Source organism: Zosterops lateralis, assembly GCF_965231275.1.
Source record: "Zosterops lateralis genome assembly, chromosome: Z".
In the NCBI taxonomy this organism is placed as follows: Eukaryota; Metazoa; Chordata; class Aves; order Passeriformes; family Zosteropidae; genus Zosterops; species Zosterops lateralis.
The window spans coordinates 16,607,166-16,633,936 of NC_139800.1; the positions used below are offsets into that span (position 1 = coordinate 16,607,166).

A 26,771-nucleotide genomic window follows, 5' to 3' on the forward strand; every position below is an offset into this window, starting at 1 on the left:
ATTGTAACAGAGCTTAAGTTATATTATGCAATTTTGTAATTCTGGCAGTGGGACCTCTCACTAGGTATAGTTATAGGAAGGAAAAGGCAGATTTATTTACTCTTCTGTTAAGTTTTATAAGTGAACTGGCTGTATGTAGGAAAGCACTGAGTATGGTAAGTGGTGAGAGAAGATGAGGAATATAAGAAATAAAGAGAAACTAGTCTGTCATAATTCTTACTGGCTTTAAATAGCCGTTCCTGCCTAATATGGCTCAGAAGTGGTCTCTCTAGCACCAGCTATAATTTCTATCCAGCCTTCTCTTTGCTGTGTAGAAACCCTCTCTAATTCTTCTTACTTTATCCATCATCCACAAGTGAAGCAATTCTAGGGAAAATAGCCAAGACATAAAAAGGAAGTGATGGGAAATTCAAGAGGATTGATACCGACTTTTTCTGACTGCCTGAGGGGAAAGTGACTTTGCAAAAATTCTTTTGTGGTGATAAAAAGTAACAGAATAATTTTTTCTGATGTGTTAATTGTAGCCTGAAGTGGGAGAGCGTATGAAGACATATGGGGGTGCAGCACATGATGTAGCCCAGAGGAATTTGATATGCAAAGGAGAGATGCGCAAAGAGCATAATCTAAATAGACAATAATTTAAAAGAAAGATGTTACGAACTTCTTGAATGTCATGGCATTTTCACCTACATGTGATTTACAAAACATGAACTTAAGCTGAGAAAATATCAGGAAACAACTTCATGGGGTGTGCAAGATTATAGAGTTAAGTTTGAAGATTTTGATTCATAGCTCCTGGTATTTTTAGATGAATGGCATTTGTCTGTCTCATCCTTATAAATCTAGAATAGCTCATTGAATTGAATGAATGCAGAAAGAGAGCAGTATTTGTATTTTTAGCTGACATTTTACGAATCTATTTAGGTGTCTCTGGGGTAATGAATCTCAGACTCACTAGTATTTGCACTACTGCTTGGTGCCTTCTTCACCACTTCTCTATGTCTCAGGTTTGGTAATACAGACCAAGAAATAATATTTTGCTCTAAGGCTGTCATTGGCGATATTTGATCACTCTATTGACTTAGCTAAGCTTGAATGCAAAAAATAAAAGGTTTTTTTTGTAGAAGATGAAAAAATAACTTTATTCTTAGACCAAGTATCTTAGTGGAATCACAAATCAAGCTTTTCTGTCTTGAGAAGCAAAAATCTGGATTCTAATCTTTACTTAGGATTACTTCTTATTTTGCAGCGTTTATCAATCCGAAAGCCTGAAGACTCATCAGCCAAACAAAAAAAAGGAGACAATGTGAGAGAGAGGATCATCAAACGGGCTGCTTTAGAGTTTGAAGATGGCATGTATGGTATCCTTCAGCTGTGCTATAGGTTAAAGTGATTGCTGACTAGAATAAGAAATCCATCTGTTTGTTTAGAACAGGTTGATGAGAACTGCTCATTGTCTTTACTAGACCCTATGATTCTCTCATCTTGTTAATACCCAATTGAAACATAAGGGATGCTAACACATAAAATACATGGAGTCTTTATGTCTGGTGGCTTAGTTAGCAGTTGAATGTGTCAGAGAATTTCTTGGAAAAGTTGGAAAAGAAGCTTGATTTGCACTGTTGATTTTTTTGTCATGTAAAGGATTTGACAGAATGTAGTTAGACAGTCCAAATGGCAAAATAATTCATCACAAATATGAGATATTTAAGTAAAAACAAATGTGCTTGTGAAAGGAAGAGTTCTAATCTACTAATAGTATAAGAGTAATTTTTTAAAATTTACTGGTTTGCAATGTGTGTTTCTGCCTTAACCACTTCTTTTCAGCTAATCTGGGTATTGGAATCCCACTGTTGGCTAGTAACTTCATCAGCCCAGACATAACTGTTCACTTACAGAGTGAAAATGGAGTCCTGGGTTTGGTAAGAATACGTCTTGGTCAGTTGTTATAGTATTTTTATTTTGCTGTGGCTGGGTTTTATTTCCTGCTCACCTCCAGTTTGATTATTATAGTACTAAAAATATATATGCAATATTATGTTATCACAAAATCCTCACTTTGGTACAGGGAAGTTTTTTAGGAAATGCTAGTTTTATGATTATGGTGCTACTTTGCTAAGGATGTCCTTAAAAATGTGTATTTCTGGACTCAAAACAATCAGGAATTTGCAAGACCAAGAACTGTAAACCTTAGCAAGCATAATTTAAAATTAAGCTTAAAGTGAATAGTATTTTTACTGTTATATGGCTTTATGAAGTTGCAGTTACAACCTTTTTCTGAAAAATATCTGCCACTGTGGTTAGGAACAAAAAGAAACCCAAATCAAACAAACCTCTCCCTTCATGGTTGTTTAGTAATTCTAACCTCCTTGAAAAATATGTCCATCAGGCACTTTATACTTGATATAAACCGGCTTGTAATGTTAGGATTTTTTTCTGATAAAAAATAGAATTCTGATTTTAAAAAGATTAAAAATGCATGATCTGGTTTTGGTAATAAATATTAGAAATAATATGGCAATTATTAATAGTATTTTAAAAGTATTTTATTATAAAGCTTGACATACCATCTGTATTGTTGTCAGGGTCCTTATCCACTTGAAAATGAAGTAGATCCAGATCTGATTAATGCAGGTAAATATTTTAATTAAATTTAATTAATGGAAAATTAATAGCTATGTTAATATAAAATTTTTCTTTTGATTCAGTATTTGAACCTAGAGTCCTGTTTTCTTTGATAATAGATATTAATGTATTTGTCTTCATTTAAGTGACAGTCTTCTTCTACAGGGAGAGACTCTTTTCCAGGCCCATCACTAAATGATCAAATCATCCTTTTCAGAAGTGATTGTTTTGTGCAGCCTGTAAGGGAATATGAGTTTGTTTTCCTGCTGCTTTTCATCTTGAGTCTTCTAGAAAATGGTTTTCAATATGCTTGGGACATATTTTAAAACATCCAGTGTATAATGGCCTGGTTTATTCCTAGCCAGGAATATAACTCATTTGCATTCAGAGAGGGAGTGGTAACCAAGGCAGGGGGAAAGAGCTGCCCAGCTCGGAACTGACACACCGAGGGCACTGCTGTGGGCAGCTGCTTTTGCCAGTTTTAGCAAGGAGTGTCAGTTCTCACATACTGTTGTTGCCCAGCTGTTTTGGGGCATTTCACCTTGGAAAATGCTGTTCAATCTAACAATGTAAGTTTTGTGTGATTTAGTGCACCTGTCTGATTTCTATTGTTTTCATGGAAAAGTTGTGCCTGCGTGCATTCTCTGCCTCCATGTAAAAATACACCTAAATATTACATTGTGATAAACAGAAGTGGGACTTGTAACTTTGTTATTGACATTACTGGTATAGGTAATAGACCTGGCATTTTAGACTTCTTTTTTCATATGGAAAAGATACATATTTCATATTTTAATAATTGTATTTAAATATACACATGCATACATACAAATGCATGTATGGGTGTCTACATATGTATCTATTCAGACAGTACCTTTCTCAGTAGCTGTTAGTAAGTACAATTAAACTCTGAAAAGTCAAAAGAGATAAAGCACTGACATAAAATAATTTTAATTTAATATCAGTCCAGAAATTGTTCACTGACTTGAATCATTTGCTGCTTGGCTTAGCTAGATGATACTTATCACAGTGCTGTGTAATTGCCTCTGTTACTGTATTTTAAATGTGGAGTTATTTGAGGCTATTTTCTGGTTTGAAATTAAAAATTATATAAGAAATTGAGTCCAGCATTTCACCAGTATATATGTAATTGTTTTGAGAACTGCATGAAGGAATATGTCAGAGGAGTCACTGAAAGAAAAAATATTTAGAAGAAAAAAATACTATGAGTGAAATTATATGCATGCACGTTAGAACTTAAGTTTTGTTATGGGTGTGTATGAAAAATGAACATAATAACAAAATGACAGTGAAAAAAATACTCAAGAACTTCATAAATTCTCTGAAGAAGTTGTACTTTAACGTGGAGATAGAGATGATCTTGAATTGTTATTTATAGTTGATAAATATTTTTTAAGAGTTAATCTGGAAGAGATGAAGCTAACATAACAGGTCAGAATGAAACATGAAAATTAGAGTATTTTAGTATTGTTAATTCAGTGTTAAGCAGCTTCATATGTCCCTCTGAAGCTGCAGTAAACAGGATATGGGATAGACAAATATCAGACCGACCACCAAAATAATTATTGCTATAATTGCTGATACATTCACATGGTTGAATTATGACCATTCTAGGTGTTTTCCAATCAAATTTGTAAAATCATGTGAAGAAAACAGAAGCTGAATGGCAGAGGAATAGAAATTAATCTTGTTGTCATTCATTAACTTGAATGATCCAGTATCAGCCCCAAAGTCCAGTTTAAGATTTTTAAAACGTATACCTAGTTTGGGCTTTTGCCAAATTTCTCTCTGCAAATGTAATTGTATTGCTCTGAAATATGTATGTGTTTTTCTGTTTGTCCTGTTTTCTTAATGTCTCATTTGAAGTATATCTTGACTGAAACTGAAAGGTAGGCTACTGTATTACAGCAGAAATAGAAGTACTGACCTCCTGAGAGCATTTTAAGAAGTGGGTAATGTGGTGCTCTTTATACAATAGTCTGTGGTCCTAAGCCCCCCATGTGTCTTTCTTCTCATCATTATCTTGTTACTTTATCCCAGGCTTCTCTCTCCATGTTGCTGCCTGCAAACCCTGTTTTCTCTCTCAGTGCCTTGGGTGGGTGCCCTGTAGGGAAAGATAATTCAGGCTGTCTCAGCAGGTTTGGGTGTTAGCATGGTGAATTCCTTGAGAAATGTGCACTTGTATGACCTTAATTCTATACTATTCTATTTAATTTCCCTACAAATGGCATAAAATATACCTCAGATGAGTTCAATAATTAAAGCGTGTATCTTAGATCTCTATTTTTAAAGTTTTATTTCCCTTTTCCCCTTTTTTGTTTCTTTCCCTTTTTTGCATTCTCTTAGTTAAACACATTGTCTTTTTTCCTCTGTTTTCTGGAAACTGTGTAATGATGCATCATTCCCCTTCCTCTTTGTTGCTACTCTGTTTCTTCACTAGGTCACATGTTGCTAAATTTTTTTTTCTCAAGTTTATAATTTTTAAAATAATTTCACCTTCATCTGTGTTTCTTCTGCCTTTTCAGAGGCACCCCATGTAAGTGTTTGTTGCTTAGTCTGTTTCAAAGAACTGGCAGAAGAGGAAGTAAAGGGCCCTGAAAAAGGCAAAATAAGACACTTCCAGGTGTGCTCCACTGCTTGACTCAAGCATTTTTCAGAGAACATTATAGCACAGAGAAGCACATTTTCTTGTGCCCTTTAAAAAATCAAGAGTAGACTACACCAGTCATTTATTTTTTTGTATTTTTCATCATTAGCACTATAAACTGTTCAATCTAATCTGCTTGCTTTTCTTTGCAGCCTGTTTATCTTTCTCTGTTTAAAAAGAGACACTTCTTACTTTTTATGTGAATGGAGCAGAAACCCAAAGTCCATTGATATTTCATAGACTCCGATGTTTGTGATGGGCAATTCTGCCTCTATAAACTCTTAACAAACTGCATCACAATTCAATAGGATTGATTAGGTTTACATGTGATGAAGTAAGTGTAATCAGGTCTGTAGTTGTACTGAATCCAAAGGAATTTGTTAAAAACTTCCTATTTCTTGGTAAATAGCTGTGACTTCATTTGTCAAAGAAACAATGCATACTGTAGCTTATTTCTTTTACAGGTAAGGAGACAGTCACTGTTCTTCCAGGTTCTTCCTATTTCTCTAGCGATGAATCATTTGCGATGATAAGAGGGTATGTAACAACACAAATTCTGATCTTTTTGAAACAGGAAAAGAATAAACTGCTTCAGTGACTGAACTCATTAGTATTTCTTCCAAATGTGGTTAGCATTTAACAACCTGTAAAATTATCATGGACTTAATCAGTGATGGTTTACAGAAGGTAGATCTAGCTATTGGAAATAAAACCCCACTAAACTAATAGATACCATGGTGATGTTTGTGCCTACCACCACCTGGCCATCTATAAACACATTTATAATGATGTTTTAACAACTATTTTTTTGTCATTTCCAAGTATCTAATCTGTACTTGCACTCAGTATATTTTCTTTGCTCAGCTTGCAACTGTGATCCTCATTCCACCTCCTTAATGGAAATTCAATGTCTGCACCTGTTTTTTGTTTGTTTTTCGGAAAGCAGGTTGGATGCAAACAAGCACTAAATCCTAATGGCTCTGAAAAGATAATGGGTGCATGTAAATATGTTAAAGAGTGCTCTAAAACGTATGAGTTCAGAGATTATTGACTGCGCATGCAATTAACCAAACCAGACACAAGTAGGAACATTTTCGAGGCTCAGTAGGCATAAAGAGACATTTGCATCAGTGATATATCCAGTTGGAAAAAGCCCCAAATACATGTGTGACAAATGGTTGCTACCTTTTTCATATGCCATCATTTTTGAATTGATGTAGTGAGAATGAACAAAGGCTTGTTAAGATTTGTGGGCCATTACTTGAACATGATGTGCTAATTACACCCTTTCTGTTACCAGAGGTCATGTTGATTTGACAATGCTTGGAGCTATGCAGGTGTCTAAGTACGGTGACCTGGCCAACTGGATGATTCCTGTAAGTAGGTTTTTGAACTACTGTTAGTGTTTTGGATAACATGTAGCTGAGGACCAGGCGAAGGAGAAAAGGGCAGAAGTAGAATGGGAGGTGTGAAGCTGAAAGTATTAAGGTAGAGGATATGTGTATTTTTCCTGCATACTGCTGGCACCAAGCAATCCATTATCAGAAGTCAGCCTTCTTAAATTATGATTGCGCATTGTGAAAAGCAAAACATTATTTATGCAAACCTTTTTCCTGCCTTTTATATCCATGCCATTCAAATGTCACTTTTTTTTGGTGAGGACTGATGCTTTTTCTTGACAGCGATGACTCTTGTATGGTTGTACCTGGAGCAGTAAGTTGAAGGAAAGTGTAAACCAGCATGTAGTTCTTATAAAACTATAAAATAGTCTGCATCATTTTCCTGTGTTTCTGTCAAAATATTGCAGCATTGGCCTTTCAAATACATTAAGAAAAAAGCAATAATACTGTATTTAGCCAAACAGACCTTCAGGTTTCAATGATAGGAATATAGGCTAATTCCAGCATTATTTAAACAGCTCATAACATTAAGCCATTCTTTGAACTTTATGTTCTAAATTAAACAACGTTAGTAATTTTCATACTGTTGGCAAGTTTGGTATTTTCAATGGATTTCAATACGGTACTTTCAGATACGGTTTGTAACAGAGATGTCTAGAAGCAAATTTTCTTATAAGCCTTGTTTGAAGTAATGTGACATATTTCTTTCTGCCTGAGGAGTGTTAAAGGCCTTGGGAAACTGAAAGATGATTAGAGGAGGACAAAAACCCGAATGAATGTCCTTGTCTCTTAGGGAAGCATTAGTTGAAGCCAGCAGAGAGACCTACAGCAGACCTTTGAGCATAAAAATCATGGAGCAGTGGCTGGACTGTAAGATGCAGCCTTTATTGAGAGAGGACAAAGTCTGACATTGGAGCCATACAAGCGATGTGGGAGAAGGGGTTATGTGAAGGGTTAGTCCAGGTGTCTGGGTGAGTAATTCTGGGTGATGAGAAGGATTATGGCTAGGTTGAAGTGTACTTTCCAAGATCTGAACTATCAAAAGATGAAGACAGCATTTTGTACTAATAAAAAGATCCATTTACACATACATTTCTTGAAACATTGAAGCTAAGATTGATTGTAATCTTTCTCAAAATGTTTCAGATTTACATGTTCTTCCCTCAGTGCTTTATGTTCTCTAAAAGAAATTGATATATTGAGAAGATTATTTTTTATATCTGGTATTGCTTATTTTACCTATGAAGTTGTCTCTCAGTTCTGTTCAGCCCCAGATTTATGAGGAACAGGTATGTTTTCTGTTACTGCATGAGGGCAGTCACAGGGTCCTAAAAAGCAACTTTGTGTCTCTGAGCCTGGGGTTGTGGGATTGTAAGGGCACGACTGCAATGGCACTGAGAAGCAATAAAGAGGCAAGTTCTCATTTGGATATCCAGAGACTGTTTATGCAGGAACACAGGCGGGAATAGCAGAGGGGTCCAGGGACACAGAATAGAGGTTCAGGGACAAGAACAGCTTTGAACAGAATCAGGGACGAGAAGGAGTAGGGGGCTGAGGGCACAGGGTTATAAAGAAGACAAATGGTGTGGATCTGAGGTCCAATAGGATTAAAGGGAAGTGGTGCGGAGGGGTAATTAGGAACAGGGAGGCCCTAATAGGGTAATAGGGGTTAGGTACTGCTGTAAGACAGAGCCAGCAGGGTTCAAGGCAAGGAAGAACATTCTAGGAGAGGAGCATATATGGTGAATGAGGACTGAACAGGGTGACATAAACTTAAAAAACAAATAGAGCAATGAAACCTAAGAGGTATTAACATCTGGCTACAAAGGCCCATGGGAGGAAGGTTTTTCTCACCCTAATCTAGAGGGGCATTTCTCCTCATCTGCCTTAGCCCCTCCCTGGCTGTGGCACAATAACCTTGGGAGGCCCCTGGGCCTCCACAGTTTTCAAAACAAGAAAGTGTAAAATACAACTGAAATACTGTTTGACTTTTTGTTGCCTTTGAGATGTACCTTGTTACTACATACTACAGTATACATCAGATGGATCCTTGTTACTTTTTGCTGTTGTTGTTTTCCACCCTTACTAATATTTGGCTGTTTGCAAATTTCCTCTATAGTGAGTTTGTATTTACTCCTGAGTAAAAATGCCAATAACACTTCATAAATCCAACCAGGAGCCTTTCCAAGCAGCAATAATTTCTCTTTGGTTACTTTTATGGAGATCTGTTGGATGGATGAGTCTTAATCTACTTTATTGATGTGCTACTACTATTCTACAGTACAGATTTTTAAAATGGGATTAACCAGCCCATAGATATACAGAACTCCCTGCTTTTCCTGTAAATAAGATGATATATTATTGTCAGTTAAATTTAATTGTGAGCAAGATGTGTTTCTTTTTTAGTCACAAGATTTGTGTGTGGGTGATACAAAGACTGACTTTGCTGAAAACTTATAGTGTAAGGAAACTTCAAGCTGTATTTTGTTCTAACATTTTTCACTTTCCATTTAGTTTTGGTTAAATATTTCTTATACAGTGTAGCTTTTGAATTCTTGTATTGATGATATTTGCCCTTATTTCAAAGGCAAGTAATAGCTCTGTATGTTTTGAGTAAGTACCATTATGAAGCAGTCCTTTCTGTCCCATAAGAGCCTGATAACACTTGAGCCCCAGCGTGTGCATGTGTGTGTTTACTTGCACTTATTTCTAGGAATTGAGCTGAGGAAGTCTCATTGCAGTAATTACAGCCCTTTCTTTGCTCTTGTCTCCTGACTTTTAATGGAGAGAAAAATCCCGTGAGTAAAGGAAGAAGAGGGTGTGAATATTTTAAGCACATGCAGTAAACAATGCTGTTTGCTTAGGCAGAAGTTACTTCCTAAATACTGACATTTATTGGTAATTTTGTTCCATTAAGTACTACAACTTAATGGCCTTTTGTCTTCCTTACTTCGGTATTTCTCCAACTAACAAGAGAGTTTCTGAGGAGGGAAAGGAGAAGGAGGCAAATTTCTGTGCATCCCCTGGGAAGAGAATGCAGTTGTGAGAAGCTGGCCAAGAGTAATTGAAGATAAGCACAGAGGTCATGACCATGGAGTGGGGCAGATAGGCCACAACGTGGCTGCTGGTTGCTACTGGGTGGAGCCACATTTCGTTTAATGAGTGCAGAACATTTGTGATCTATCTGTCTGTCTCAAATTAATATCAGAAATTGCTGCCAGCAGGGCAGCTTCCAAGCATGTACAGAGCAGCAGCATTAGTTGTCACACATGTTTTTAAAAGTTGTGTGATTGACTTCATGTATGATTGACTGCACATATGTGATTGACTGCATGTACTTGCTTTCAGTTCCTTTCAACTAGTGTCTTTTTGAAACCCTAAGAATAGAAGCTTTTATGAAACAGTTTCTCCTGCCCTTCTGCAAAGGCCAAATCTACTAAAAAGTACTACAGCTGCAGCTTGCACAAAGTAGTGCTTTATTTTCCCCATCCTTCTAAAGAGAAGGCACATAACTGTGATGGTTGTTGTGACATGTATCAGAGGTTGGGCATAGGTCAGAGTAAAACACCAGAACTTCTGCCATGTCGCCCTGTGACACCAAGGCCTCTGTCTTTTTAATGTGCATTTCTGAACAACTCATAAGATTAAACAATCCTAGTATGACTACTGATACAGCTGACACTCTGTACTAGCAGAAAAAGTATTGAAACAATAGTGGAGGGTCTCTGCAGCTGGAAGTTGATGAATCTGAAAGCACAAAATGGATAAAATATCCATGACATCAGGTATTTTAGATATATTAAAATATATCTAATCCATTAAAAATACAACTATGTAGTAAATCATTAATGAGAAGGTGGCATATTCAAGAGGACTACAAGGATGTTATGAAGTTCTGTTGGGAGAGTATCAGAAGAGCCAAAGTCCAGCTTAATTTGGCTACTGCCATAGAAAACAGTAAAAAGTGCTTTTATAAATACATCAATAACAAAAGAAGGGCTAAGGAAGTTCTTCATCCTTCATTGGAGGCATGGAAACACAGTGACAAAAGATGTGGAAAAGGCTGAAGTACCTAATACCTTCTTTGCCTTAGTCTTTTGTTGTAAGACCAGTTGTTCCCCAGGGACTGAGTCCTCTGAGCTGGAAAACAGGGACAGGGAGCAGAATAAACCCTCCACACTTTGTGGGAACTGGTCACCAACCTGCCATGCTACTTAGACATACACAAGTCTATGGGATCAGATGGGAGCCACCCCAAGGTACTGAGGGAGCTGATGAATGTGCTCACTGAGACACTTTTCCAGCAGTCGTGATTAACCTGGGAGGTCCCAGGTGACTAGAGATTGGCAGGTGTGACGGCTGCCTACAGAAGGACCAGAAGAAGGATCCAGGGAATTGCAGGTCTCTCAGCCTGACCTCATTGTTAGGGAAGGTCATGGAATGGATCATCCTGAGTCCCATCATGTAGGGCATACAGGACAACCAGGAGATCGGACAGATGGGTTTAATTCCTGCTTGAGAACCTGATCTTTTTCCATGACAGAGGCTTAGTGAATGGGGGAAAGGCTGTGTATGTTGTCTACCTGGACTTCAGTAAAGCTTTTGACATCATTTCCCATAACATTGTTCTGGACAAACTGGCTGTTTGTGGCTTGGATGGGGGGACAGTTGGCTGGGTAAATAACTGTGAGTGGCTGGGTCCAGAGAATGGTGCTGAGTGGAGTTACATCCATCTGGGGCTGGTCACTGGTAGAGCTCCTCAGGGCTCAGTATGGGGGCCTACCCTGATTCTTATCTTTATTGATGATCTGGACAAGTGCATTGAGTGTACCTCAGTCAGTCTGCAAGCTGGATGGAGTGTTGATCTGCGGGAGGGCAGGAAGGCTCTGCAGAGGGATCTGGACAGGCTGGATTGATGTGCTGAGGCCAGTGGTGTGAGGCTCAACAAGACCAGATGCTGGGTCCTGCCCTTGGGTCATAACAACCCTAGGCAGTGCCAGAGGCTGGGGCAGAGTGACTGGAAAGCTGCTCAGCAAAGACTTAGCAGTGCTGGAGCATGTCCACAAAAGAGCAACAAAACTGGCGAAGGGTCTGCAGCACAGGTCTTGTGAGAAGCAGCTGAGGAAGCTGGGGTTTTTAGCCTGGAGAAAAGGAGGCTCAGGGAGCACCTTAGCACTCTCTACAACTCCCTGAAAGGAGGTTGTAGCCAGGTGGGGTCAGCTTCTTCTCCCAACAAATGGGGAGGCTGTACAAGGCTGTACAAGAGGAAACAGCCTCAAATTTTTTCAGGGCAGATTTAGATTGGACAGTAGGAACACTTTCCTCACCAAAAAATTGTCCAGCATTGGATCAGACTCTCCAGGGAAGTGGTGGAGTCAGTGTCCCTGGAGGTATTTAGGAGATGTGTAGATATAGCACTTAGTACCCACCATCAAAGAGGACTGGTTAATAAACTGGATTTGTGTAAGTTCACAAGGGCAGATCCAAAGGTACGAAAGAAGCTGGCCATTTCCTAAGGCAGCAGACTCAAAGCCTAGTGTCCAGAAGTTAACAAGCAGCAGCCTGAGAGATGATACAGGACCTGACACTGTCTATCATCCCTATTTTCTAGAAACAATACAAACTTAGAAAATAAACTTTAGCTTTGTATATTCTTCAACTAGAGTCTAAAATTCATATTTAGATTGCTAAGGTAGTGCAGTTAGCACTAAGAGAAGCAGAGAGTGATGTAATTTGTGCAGAAGGTGTAGTTTGGATACATAAATCTGTATCATTCCTTGGAAAAAATAATCATTACATTTTATATTCAGCAGCCTGAGTTTTTAATGCTCTAACTTGGGCTAACTAAAACTAAGGGATTAAAATATCAGGAATTAAATAAAGTTGCAAAAAAAAAAAATCTTAAGCTTTTTATTATTGCTGTAACTTGGACTAGTCAAACCTAAGGGATTAAAACATTTAGAATTAAATAAAATGACAAAAAAAATCTAAGATTATCAAAGAAATCAAAGAAGATTATCTGAAAAGAAGAAATGAGGAAATGCATTCAAATTCAAAAGTAAATCTTTAAATTTACAGTCTGTAGAGGTTAGTATAACCTAAGGCATTAGGAATATAATTTTATACATTATTGGTAGTTTTTCTACAGAGCTTCAAAGTACATATTTTGCACAGTTTTTGACGCTTTGACCTCATTAGTAAAAACATTTTTAATGTAAAGGTAAATTGGCAGAGACCAGCCTACTCTGTGCCATGAGGGTTTTTTGGTTTTATTTTTGCCTTTAGCTATTTGTAGCACCAAACCTGGAAACGGGGGGCTCCACAACAAGGGCTTTTCTTATTCAAAATTATAATTTTTAATGATGGAAGAAAGGACACTTATCCCTGAATGCATCCCTGAATGCCTGAGAGCACTGTAAGTCTTCTCTGAGGAGCCTTACGGCAGCCTGTTTGTCACTTTGCTTGGGTAGGCGTGTCTTCACACAAGGCATATTTTCATTTTGAATCCAAGCACATTGTCTAGTTACTCTCCTGGTTTTCCTAGTATATCTGTGGCACTGAATGCATTAAACTCAGTGTTTTGTTTCAAGCTGTACAGCATTGCAAGAAAATTAATTTACCTATTAACTATAAAATGTGTGAAGGACTACAAATGGGCTAAAATCTGTATGAATAGATAATGTGCAGGTTAAATATGCTTAATGACTGGGTTTATTTCAGTAATAATGTCAAGTTGTCTGATGTCTAGGACATGAGTAGGGCTACATAAGTAGTTCAACAGAAGAGAAGGATGGGACTTGCAGTTACCCAGTGTCTTCTTGGAAATCTACTTTTCAATGGGACACTAGTTTAGTATGATATATTAGGTTTTTCCAGATACACATCTTGAAATTACGCCTACAGTAATATATCAGCTTACTGCTTATCTCCCAAAGAACATTGGCCTGAAAGCCCTGCAGAACCTTTGGAACACAAAATTATCATTATTGCAGGAGTCCTGCAGCCAAAGAGGAGAAACTAAGTGTATTGTGTTGGCTCTACTTCTGCCACCTTTTTGAGGGCTTTTTCTGTAAATTTTCTTCATGTTTATTTCTCTTCAGACTTCATTGAAGGAATGTAGGAGCTCCCTATTGGTATTTTATTCATACTCTTAAATTTTAAGTGTGGGAAGTGGCAGCTCTGCTTTCTGTATAATGAGGGCAGCAGAAGAAATTCTGCCTGTCTCAAAAATACAAGCATATGTCAAAGGACTTCTGATCTGTGGGTGAGTGGTAAGAACTGTTACTATGATATGGAACCATCACTTTCAAGTGAGACTAGTATTATGTTGGCAGTAAAATTTAATTATTGCAGACTATGCTGTGTGTTTTGGAAATGGTATGCAAAAGTAAATGGACAGCTTAATTGTCCCATTACACTGAAATAACATTCATCACTGTAAAGGAAATCCATTTCAATGAAGCATGTCACAGACTGTTTTGCATTGCTCTTGAGATGCAGCTTCTCAGTGTATTCATTTGAATTTTACTCTGTCATTCAAATCTGTTGCAAATGGTTATTTCAAGTTAGGCTTGTGTGAGAATGAAGGAATGAAATTTGCCCAACTTCCTTTGCATGTGTTTCATGCAGCCCTAATTTTCTGATTATGGAAAATAAAAATATAAATATAGCTAGTGCACATATTTGTGTATGTTAAATTTTAGAGAAGAGCTATTATTACATTTGGCCAAGAAAAAGAGGTAATTCAAGAACTTATACACCATTCTTTCAGATATTAGACTTACTTTTTAATTTTTGCTTTTCTCTATGTGTTTGTATGTGTCTTAGGAGATACCTGGTTAACATTCTTCAAAACCAGGCCATTTCTTGTATGGCTAAACCACCAACTAGGGTTATTTTGTATATTTAAAAAAAATACATTTACCCTGTTGTGCATTTAGAGTGTGCTTAGTTTTGTTGTGTTCTGCCAGTATTAGCTTTTTGTTGTATTGTTGCATTACGCATTCTTCTGATTGAAAAATCCTGTTAATGACTTCGTGCTGGTTTTTTTCTCAGAGTAAAATCTAATCTAGTTGTCCTAGTTGACAGTATAATTACAATAATTCTGTAAGTGGGACATATTTAAGGACATAAAATCAGTGTAAATTAGAAAAAGGAAGTACAGTTCAGAATACTTGAGCTTTATTCATCCTTTTTGATACAATCTTCATCCAATCTTTTACACTGGAAAAATGGAAAGTGAAATCTGGAAGAGTTGTGACTTTCATTTTAAAATCAACTAAAAATATACCTGTCCTTTAAATACAGGACAAGGCTGTTAGCAAGGGGCAAAGGAGACATCTATATTTTTATGAAGTTAGAGTAGATTTATGCATCCGTATTTTTTAAATATTATCTTCTGATTATTTTAGTTTGTTTTTTTTTCCTAAAACAAACTTTTGAGCTAATATGCACTTTCCCAACCAACCAGGTGTTACCCCACAACAAATGATGAGATTATTATGTATGGATCTGATGACCTCCTTCACTGTGCTGTGTTGTTTGATGCTGACCCTTGTGTGCTGGCAGTGTCTATACAGAGAGGAAGAGCTGTGTGACTGATATATGTTAGCAGTTCTGCAGAGAGGGGAAGAGCAGAGACCTTTGAAGTGGGTTTCAGTTTATCCTTTTGACTGCAGCACCACTGATAGTTGTGATGGCAGTACCTTGTATCCACTGCACTACCTTAGCTTCTGCTTTTCTCTGTGAAGCTCATACTGTTCCAGTTGCTCTGAATTTTAGTGTCTGTCTTTGGCATGATACAATAATTTCCTTTCATAAGGACACCTTTCATGCCACTTTTCCTTTCATACCTGACACCTCATCTGTTTCTGTGGGCAGGAGAGACAATGCTGACATCTTTAAATTCTTTGCTCTCTCATCCTAGCATCTTGTTCATAGTCTTCAGGGGGATGCCTGAAAATTGAGGTTGAATGGGAAGCTTGCAGTTTAAAGTAGAAGTACTTGTTCTCTTCTGTAAGACTTTTTGAAACAGCAGTTTCACTAACTTTAAGCATAGTGTGAGACATCTGTATTCTTTTATCTAATGGAAAGAAAGAGAAATTTTAGACTGAATGCTATTTATTTAATGCAGTATTAGGGCAACTGGGAACATGAGCAAGGATTATTACAAGGGAAGTGACTTGATTCCTTTCCAAGTAGGTATACAATTTCACCTCGCCTGTGCTTTGATACTCAGTTTTCAATGGAATAATTCAAGATGCATTTACCACTGACAATTTTTCATTGTTTCTTGAACTCATCATTAGCATCAGCTCTGCTATACTCTTGACGCCATACCTGTTTGTCCCAAAAGATCACGTTATTTTAACTGAAGCAAAACAGTACAGGTGCATTTTTTTGTACAATGTTGGGAATAGTTATAAAATTCAGTTACAGAAGAAAAGTCCTTCCCCCTGGGAATATGGAGGAAGGTCTTAAGGCACCAGCATCGATTCAAGACCCTAACAGTGTTAGAAGGCTCCTGAATTTTTCTTTTATTTCCTCAGCTGTCTCTCTTTATCTGCTTGGATTTTCTTATAAATTGTTTCCTGCTTGCAAGAGCACCTTTCTAGCTTGCTTGAAATACCACTTGGGCAAAACATCACATTCTCTTGAAAGATATGTTGACTGTCTGGCCCACACTGGAGTACTCACAAGTTTCCACTGGAATGCCAAGTTGTCTTGGGTGCCACATGTGGCCAAACAAACATTCACTTTCCTGTTTAGGAATTACTATTAGACTAAAATAATTCCTCAGGCTCTTTCATGTTGTATTTTGACCACTCAAATAATGTTCAGATATAAATGCTTTAGATGAGAAAATACATACCTTTCTCTCATATTTTCTTAAAGATGCCCCATTACCACAATAACAAAATAATTAATTTTGCAATAAGTAGGCATTATAAGAAGTTCCACTAGTGATGTGTAGGTTTTCGACCTACACAAAGAAGCAGGAGAGCTGATGATCTCAATTAAGAAAACCCAAAGCATCAGGGCCAAAATTTCCATGTCTTGTGCGCCAGTATTGTTTGGACTGAGACTTAGAAAAAACTGCTGATGAAAGCACAATGGGAAAAGGATAAATCCCACCTTGTATTGTAACTGAGAAGTTGCAAGGAAATTGTCAGTTTGTGTCTGTTCTCTACCCAACTCTTTGATAAATAACTGCCAACACTGGACCTCCCATGGCTAATTCAAAAATCTTTTATTCTTACTTCAAGCTCTGTCTGATGAAATGAGTTTTATAACAGTGCTTCAAATTACCAGTGCTCTACCACCACACTAAATCTTTACTTCTGAAAGGTTTCTTAAGGTAGTAGCACCATTGTAATTAAGAGCTAACAAAAATCATCTTAAATAAATAAATGGAGGGAGCAGGGTAGGGCAAGAATGAGCAAAATGTCTATTTGGAATCAACTTTTAGTCTTGAATATTTTAATTCAAATTTAGCGTGCAGCTATCCCCTTTTTCAGTATGGTGTAGGGGAAAATACAAGTTGTGGTAGTTTGGTAGGTGCACTGAGAGCAATATAAGTCTCCTATGCTTTGGATATTCCTCAAAATAAAAGCATGTAATTACTTAGCTAGTTGCATTAATGCTGAATTGATTTGCTTTACAAGGCACCCCCCTATAGGGATGAATATGTTTTCCTGAAGGGGAGGAGCAGATGAAGTAATTTAAAATCCTTAAGTCCTTCTCTTCAGCTTGTATTTTCCTCTTTCTTCATGCACAAAGGGATGATGTCTCTTCTTTTAGTTATGTATGACAGCTTCTTCAGCAGTACATTTGTTGATGATCTTCATCAGCACTTAGTTCCTCAGGGATTTATTTGTTTCTGCAGGTCTTTTGTAGTTAATAGAATGAAAAGGCCTGGAAAATGAGTTAATGGCATTATCAGGATAGATGTATTGATAGCCTGATTCTCAATGCAAACATATTCTGAGTTACTGTGGAGATAATATGTCATCTACAGCTACTCTGCATTATCTTGTCATGGAGTCTCTGGCAGGCAGGTCACTGCAGTCTCTGGCAGGCAGGTCACTGCAGTCTCTGTTAGAGCTGTTTTTCCAGGCAGGATGGAGAATGATCGGGGCAGTGACAGGAAGTTAAGGACAGAGATAAATGCTTTTCACATTTGTATTTGCAAAAAAGTATTTAGTAGTAATGATAATGTATGTGATAAATTTGAAATATTAGTCTGTCTGAACAATGCCAAAGGGCTTGTTTATAGATTTAGGAAGATGCAATTTATTCTTCACTGTGCCAACAGTAGGAAAATAGGAATATTTGTGTGTGTGCGTGTGTGTGTGTGCGAATTCTGCTCTCGTGGCTTGACACTGGCCAAACACCAAGGCACCCATGAGATTTGCTTGCTCACCCTCCCTGCTACAGCTGGGCAGAGGAGAGAGAAGGGAAAAAAAAGAACAAAGGCTCATGAGTGAGACAAGGACTGGGAGAAATATTTCAAGGGCAAAACAGGCTCAACTTTAGTTGGAAAGTGAAATTTTATTACTAGCAGTATCAGAGGAGGAAAATGAGAAGTAAAATAAGCCCTTAAAACACATTTTCCCCCCAGCCCCTCCCTCCTTCCCATTGACAGTGCAGGGATACAGGGCATGGGGGTTTTGGTCAGTTCATTACTAAGATTTTGTTCCGCTGCTCTGGGAGAGGAATCCTTCCTCTGTGAGGCTGTGGGGTCCCTCCTGTGGGAGACAGTTCTCCATGACCTTCTCCAGAATGGGTCCACTCTCACAAGCAGCAGCCAAACCACTCCTGCTGCAAACGTGAGTCCCTCCCACAGGCACACAGCCCTCCCAAAACTGCTCTTATGTGGCTCTCTACCCACAGGGTGCAGTCCTCCATGGACAGGCTGCTCCAGCCTGGAAGCAAGGACCCTCTCTCCACAGGGTCTCCCATGGGATCACAGCCTCCTCCAGGCATCCACCAGCTCCAGCCTGGGCCCCTCTCCCACAGGCTGTGAGTGCATCTCTGCATCCCTTGTGGTTCTCCATGGGCTGTGGATGGATCTCTCCATTCCCTGTGGATCCCTATGGGCTGTGGGTGGATCTCTCCATTCTCTGTGGATCCTCATGGTCTGTGGGTGGATCTCTGCATCTCCCAGGGATCCCCATGGGCTGCAGGGGCAAAGCTGTTTCACCATGGTCTCACCATGGCCTGCAGAGGAATCTCAGCTCCGGCACCTGGAGCACCTCCTGCCCCTCCTTCTCCACTGACCTTGGTGTTTCCATGTTGTTTTCCCTCACATGTTCTCACCTCCTCCTCTTTGACAAGAAGCAAAACCCTGTGACTTCGTTTTGATTTTCATCTTAAATATGCCATCACAGAGGCATTACCAGCCTCTCTCATTGGCCCAGTTTTGGCCAGCAGCAGGTCCATCTTCAGAGCCATCAGGGTTTGACTCTGCTGGACGTCGTGGCAGCTTCCAGCAGCTCCTCACAGGACTATCTTTGTGGCCCTCCTGCTACCAAAAACCAGGCTCTGCCAAACCTTTGCAATTGTCTTCATTACATAAGAGACCATGATGATCTAGAGACTGACAAGTAGCTAGCCTGGCAGTTTAATGAGACAAGTCTCTTCCATACATTTTTTATCATGGACCATAGTTACTGATACTTGTGAGATACTGGATAAACATAGCTGATAAAAGGAAGCACAAGAGAAAACCTTTGTACTAGCAAGTCTTCCAGCCATTTAATAATAAACTTTTAGGCTTTATATCTGTAGTAGTAAATTTTGTATTACTGTCCATATAACCACTCAAAAGCAAATGCAAACCATTTGAGGCAGAAATTTATTTATTTTAATCTGTAAAATTGACAGAATCACAGAATCAGAATATTCTGAGTTTGAAGGGACCTACAAGGTTCATCAAAGTCCAGCTTCTGGCCCTGCACAGCACCATCCCCAGGAGTCACACTGTCTGCCTGAGAGCATTGTCCAAATGCTTCTTGAGCTCTGTCAGGCTGGTTCTCTGACCACATGATTGGGAGTCTGTTCCAGTGCCCTGCATGAAAGGCACCCTCTGTGTGAAAAACCATTTTCTTATCTCCAGCCTAAACTTTCCCTGACACAGCTTCAGGCCTTTCCTTCAGATCCTGTCACTGGTCACTGCAAAGAAGGGATCGGTGCCTGGCTCCTCCTCTTCCCCTGCAGAGGAAGTTGTGACTGCAGTGAGGTCTCCCCTCCTATTCTCCAGGCTGACCTTATCTCAGCCACTGCTCATATGGCTTCCCCTCAAGGCCCTTCACCATCCTCATTGCTCTCCTTGCATCATGTTTCCTAGTAACCTCTCTTCCACTCTCCTTTCTTTCCTGCTTGGCAGTTCTGGTTGTTCCCATTTTTGATTATTGGGGTCTAGTGCTTGTTCAGAAGTGATTGCTCTGCTGATACTTGTAGAACTTTATACTTCTGATCATTTCCTGTCAGTAGTGTATCAGGTCTGGACCTCTTTATCTTCCAAGATCAGATGCATCCAGTTTAAGGTAAAGGAAGCAGGCAGGATTGAATACCATAACATTATGGAAAGTAAAAATAGAGATAGCCGAACACCAAGCCATAAGACAGCTGCTGTGATAGCATGTGCAATTGTAACACATATTTAAGAGAGGGATGAGTCCAGAGGCTGAACATGTTGCTTGTTTTGAGGGACAAATGGAAGTGAATACTGAGCCACATTTACATATTTGCCCATGCTCTGAAATTAACTCTACAGTCATCTGGAATAGAACAAAACCAATTGATTTTTGCTGATACAATGATACAAGGTATGGCTTTCTGAAGTGGCAAGAGACTTTCTAAACTGCCAGGTGGATGTACAGTGTTCAGATGTTCTTGTTGCTGCGTTTCATAAGTAGAGATTTCTTTGGGGAAAGCAGTGACATTTCCATCAACAGGACGATATACACTTTGCTTTTTAAGAGACAAAAACATTGGAATTAAATTCATTGCTCCTCAGTGTCAGTGCTTCCACTAAGCCAATGATACTACTCAGATTTTGGTTCCACCCCAGGGAAACAGCTGTGGCAGTGGCTTTCCTTTTTCTACGCATCACTCTTCTCCTATTTGCATCATATAGAGCTAAGAAAGAGACAGCTCTTTTCACTCTTGGTGTTTGAATACTGTGGTTATGAAATAGATGGGCTTTCAATGCAGGAAAAGTTGACTATCTTGTGCTGTCACTTGCAGACACAATTAATAATAATAATAATAATAATAATAATATTTCCATTTAAAAATTCATTTTAGGGTAAGATGGTGAAAGGAATGGGGGGTGCCATGGACCTTGTATCCAGTGCGCAGACCAAAGTGGTTGTCACCATGGAGCACTCAGCCAAGGTAAGGCTCTGACACTTCTTTCTAAATCAGTGTTTTGTGCTGCACAAAAGACAAAAATAAACAGGAAAAAACCCCATATTCATTCTGCTATTGTGAGGATTTGACAGTTTTGCTGTTAGTTATTATGGTGATGCAACTGGAGGCTAGGTTAATATGGTTCCTTTGCTCTTGTCAGTGAATCATTCACCATGGGGAAAAAATGAAATATTAAATTCATGTTTAAAAGCTGCACACATTTTTTTTAGATACTCCATGCAAATTTAATGGGGGTGGCCATTGCCAAAGCTACAGTAAATGCTGCTCTACTCTTTGCCTCAGAATAATTTGAAAAATGAGGTTTCCCATTGTTAAATACTTGTTATGATGGAAAGATACTTATGTTTGAAGTTGCCAGTCAAATTGGTACTGACAGCTTAATAGAATATATGGTTTTGTCATGATGAGATGCAGGCTGCCTTACATCATTATGTGTAAGTGGTTAATCTAGAGACTTCTTGGTAGGGGCAGTGATACACATATATGCTATAGATAGAAGTCTCCTCCCAGAAAGATCATAGGAAACTTTTCATTTGAAACTTTTAACACAGGAGAAAAATTGTACTGAAGGAGAAAAATTTCTATCCTGAATATTTAAAAATTTACTTTTTGTTTAATTTTTGTGTTTCTGTTACTCCATATTTATTATATGTCTGCAACAAGAATTAATTTTGTATTGTTCAAAGTAATATCTCTTGTCAGAATTTGCATGGTAAACTATAGTAAATATGTAAGTATGAGAGTAAATATATTAACAGTTAATATTAATATTAACAGTTTTAATGAGATTTGAAGAATTAGTTTTCACTTGAAAATAAAAAACAAATATATATTGAAAAATATAGTAGTTTCACAATTTATACTAAACTGTGATCTCAAGGGGCACATTTTGAGTAGCAGGGCTTAGTTTAACCTGATAGTTTTCATTTTTATATGCATAAATAAGTAAATGAAAGTATAAAATGAATTCATCTTTATGACTTGCTTCACTATCACACAGCCTCCCAAAAACTGTAGTAACTTGGGGAGTTATCCATTTGCTCAGACACGCACTTCAGGTATTAATGGGATCTGAATAAATGTTTATGCTAAATGTCTACTTACTGTGGAATTTGGTTGAGGCTTAGAGTCCACACACAATATAATTATTCAAACTGGTTTTTCTCCTAAAGGTACTATTGCTACAATAGTTTTCCAAAACAATGTTTGGAAATTGTTTGCTGAGTTGTTTTGGTTTTTTCTGTAGGAGTACTGAAACAGGAAAAGAATGAAAACAGATACAGGTTCACTGTTATGAACAGGTCAGGCATAGAATTATTTATTTTGGCATATACATACCTCCTTTGGGCACTTTTGTGCATGTTGCACCTGGTGTGCACTTCTGGAGAGCCAGTTACAGGTTTTCATAAATAATTTCTTCTGCTTTTGTGCAAAGGCCCTGCCAAATTAACAATATGCAATATTTTTATTTTATTATTATTTTTAAATTGCACTTTTTCCTCTTACCTAGCCACTTTCTGGGGTCTTCTTATCGATGCTTCTTGCTTGCTCAGATGTGAAGATGATGTCATATAGAAATCTGGTGTTTAGAGATCAAAACTGCTTGTAGAGTTTAGAGTGCCTTCAATGGACATGTTCAAGAGGTGCTGCAAGAGGTAGTTCTTGTGCTAGTTTTGTCTCAGTTATGATCTTGTGACGGATCTTCTAATCCTTTTCAAGTTTGGTTGTTTGTTTTCTTTTAATAATAGCAATGGCTTGTTAAACATTGAAGTAAGTTTGCTAAGAGTTTAATAGTGCTTCTCCTTTCAGTACACATAGAAATAGGCTGAGTCCTTGCAGCAAGACAGAATATAATTTACACTAAATTATGATGGTTGAACTAGTAACTGTCTTACCACTCAAATAAATACTCAAGGAACTTTACTCTTTAAAACTCTGATATGCAGTATGTTACAAATACAAACAAATGTGCTCAGTCCCAGGTTAATTACATTTTAAGTTACTTAAGTTTCTACATGTAATGGATACCAAAATGTACAGAAGATAGATGAGACAACATGAAATCAGCTTTGTAGAAGAATCTTCAGCTCAATAACTTCTCTTGAGGAAGGATAACGGACAAGTAAACAAAATGATGAGGGACTGGAGAAAGTGGATGCAGAATTCCCATTGCCTCATGAACAAAGTAGGGGTAACTGACTGAAATTAGTTGAAACAAGAAGAAACACCTAACACAGTCAGCTAATGAAGTTGTGGATGATAGGAGAATGATGCAAAAATATATAGAATTCAATATATAAAAGGGACTAAACTATTTTATGAGGTTGAGTTCATCAACGACAATTAAATATAGCTGCCTGGAAGCAGTCTGCCTCAGAAAATCTGTGCATTACAGCACATCAGGAACCAAGAGGGCATATCTGCAGAAAGATATTTCAATTTTTTCTCTATATGCTTAGGCCACTGAGAGACACTTGGCAAATGGACTTTATGTCAAATTCATTAGTTTTCCTTTATGTATTTTTTGCTAAATTACCTCTTCTTTCATAGCCATGAATAAAAGAATAGTAGATATTTAATGTCTAAACAATCCCTGTACATTTGTGTCTAATTTGCTAAATACTGTATGAGAGAAATAGAAGTCAAGTTCTTACCCCCATACCATCGTTGACATGTTTTGCAAAACACAGTAAAGTAAGGGCTGGTAATTGTTCCATGTTGTGAAATGAGTTGTCTGTTCAGAAAAACAGAATGGAGACTGGTTTTAAGCACTTGATTGAAACATGGAGTACTGAATTGAAAACTCCTTTCTCATACTGTGAAAAGTTCTGAATTTAATGTGTTGTGGAAGACTAAGGACATTTTTGTTCTTCAACAACAGGATTTTTTATTTAAAGCAGACTGGAACACCTAAGGTTTTATGTATCTACACAATAGTCTTTTTCTTTATCTGAACAAATCCTGAATAAATTGGAATAAGTCCAGATGGTAAAATTTGTGCAGTTCCATTTAAATTGCACTTCTTATAGTGCCCAGATGGGTGTCTTCCAAAAGTCACAGAATCATTTAGGTTGAAAAGGGCCTCTATTGAGTCCAACCTTTGAAAAGATCAGGAAATGCATTTCATCTTTAAGGCTAGCTGGTGATACAGTAATCTTCATCTCAAGTGTTAAGAAGCTCAAATGTATCAGTTCTCAGGGTCACAGGGGGCCTTTCAATGTGTCACTTCTGTGTGTCCATGTGTTTCTGTCTCAGTTGGGTACCATGAAGAGACACTTCATTTCACAGGGCTGAAAAGTGTATCAGATATGTTACTGAAGATATTACAAATAGCACAGATTAATCTTGGCTCTTAGGCAGATTGCACAAGGACATTCTCAAGATGGACTGAGTATAAGTAGATCAATCAAAGGTAACTAGAATGAAGAAATAATTTCTCACAGAAAAAGATAAATTCAAAAGCACATGGATTGCTCACTGTGTTATTACTCAAGAATCAAACTGGCTGTGACATGGCCCCTGATTAGGCCTTAAGGTAAACTGCTGATTCTAAATGGTTGAATGAGACATGTTATACTCTGGGAGTTTTGAAATGCATAACTGAAAATTGATAATTAGACAAAAAAATAAAAGCATGGGGTAATGGGAGAAGTAGCACTTAATGCTACTTCTGTAAAACACTTAAAAATACTGACCAAAAAAGTAATGATCCATCTGCTTACATCCCTTCAGAGCTCTTGTGGCCTACATTAACTTAGTATGATCTAGAGTGATATTTGAACTATTATTTTTGAAAAATTAAGAAAAAGAAAGGAAAAAAAGACAAAGACTTCCCGAGAGACAGTATGGGTAAATAAACTGGATTGGAGTTCCTCTGTGTGTGGCTGATCCTGCGCATACCATTTGTGATAAAGGATAAGACAGGGAAATACATTGTCCATAATGTTGTTCCCTAATTTATGTCCTCCATGCATCTTTAGTGAAGTTCTATGTACCTCTTGTCCTCACATCATAGCAGGAAGGGCAGATTATTAAGCAACAGTATGCAGGACTTCTAAAACTAAGGATTCCACTCAGTGGTACAGTAAGATTCTTTCTAGTCAGCCATAGAAGTGAATTTGAAAAGTGTTCAAGGCACTTTGAATGTTTAAATTACACTGAATGGCTAGAGCTGTGATTTTCATGGACATGTTTGAGTTTTTTAAAAACTGATATTTATATATTGTTAAACACAGGGCAATGTCCATAAAATCTTGGAAAAATGCAGTTTGCCACTTACTGGGAAACAATGTGTTGACCGCATCATTACAGAAAAGGTAAAGTATTTTTCTTGACTCCTTGTTAATAATTTTGTCCTCTATCCCTAATAACAATGGCAAAGTTAGCAAAAATGAAGAATATATTCATCATCTGTTACCACTGAAGGGAAAAGATGGCCTCGGAGTTCAAAAGGTCTTGGATCCAGAAGTCTTCGGACTCATTTTTTTCCTTTTAAAGTTTTGACATCTTGTATAATGAACTGTATGCTTAGATGCCTTCAGAACAAAGATGCCACGTATGACAGGCATGAAAAAGGTGTATCGCCTCATTTTCCTGTGAAGTATTTCTGAAAATTTGCTGTGACATACAAATTTTCAAATATGGCTGTAATTGCAGCTTGGGAGGCAAAGGGGTATATTGTTGTTTGCTTCTGGTAGGGTTTTTTTTTTGTTTATTTGTTTTTATCCTTTTGTTTTGTTTCAGTTTTTTTTCCCCAGCAGAGCACACATAGGTTGGACAATTGACATCTTTCATGTATGCTACATACTGTTTTAGAGAAACCTGTGACTGTAGCAGAGCTTTAGTTCTTTTGTCCTTACTTGATTCCATTTGTGAAGCAATTTATTCTCCAGTGGAAGTACATATGACATCTCATACTGCTGCTGCTCAAAGTACATTAGTGGATCTTTTCAGCAAAGGATAAGTGACTTAAGGTTGTTTGCTGTAATCATACTCCTTTTATTTTTGGTGTTTACTTTTTAAGTACTTAGAGTAGTCTCTCTGTGAGCAATCTATCATGCCAAGTAGAATGCATCAAAGCTGCTGATGAAGAATTTGCTTTTTCATGGTGGGATATTGCTACATCTAAAGAATTTTTCTTCACAAGGGGAAAATATTTTAAAATATGGATGTTTTCTTGTATTTCAATTAGTATTCTACCAGCTGGCCATGTACAAATGTAAGGTACAAAGAAAATGAAAGGGAGCAAGAACAAATAGAAAATAAACAAGAAGAAATGTTTCTAATATTCATAAATTACCAGATCTTGTGGCTTTATTGGGAAATTATACAAATGTGCAACAAAATTTAGGTAGTGCTTCCTCAGTAGCATCTTGGAATGTTCTTTGTGCCCAGTTTTGAAGGCTTAAAGAAGCTGTCCTTTTCTATTCCCATAAAAAGCAGTTCCACTTGCCCAGAGGACAGCTAAATTTCAGGACACTTCTGTGATAAACTTACGACTTCACTTTCATTTCGAGTTCAAGTTTCACTGGTCTTCTGCTACTAAACTTTTATTTTTAGAGGAAAATTACTTTAGACCTTATGGTTTCCCTGGCAACTAGAGCTTGCAACCTGTGTGTCTCCCTCTGGTAGGCACTATTAAA

General features: G+C 37.8%; 1 protein-coding gene across 1 annotated transcript in view; it reads left to right on the top strand.

Moving 5' to 3' along the window:
* OXCT1 (3-oxoacid CoA-transferase 1) overlaps positions 1 to 26,771 on the top strand; it is an 82,732-nt gene that overhangs the window by 45,455 nt on the left and 10,506 nt on the right. Inside the window, exons 9-15 of the mRNA XM_083883994.1 lie at positions 1,250 to 1,361; positions 1,828 to 1,922; positions 2,586 to 2,634; positions 5,758 to 5,830; positions 6,594 to 6,669; positions 21,004 to 21,093; positions 25,365 to 25,445. Of these exons, the coding sequence (XP_083740120.1) occupies positions 1,250 to 1,361; positions 1,828 to 1,922; positions 2,586 to 2,634; positions 5,758 to 5,830; positions 6,594 to 6,669; positions 21,004 to 21,093; positions 25,365 to 25,445 (576 nt within the window). The remainder of the gene's footprint in view (positions 1 to 1,249; positions 1,362 to 1,827; positions 1,923 to 2,585; positions 2,635 to 5,757; positions 5,831 to 6,593; positions 6,670 to 21,003; positions 21,094 to 25,364; positions 25,446 to 26,771) is intronic.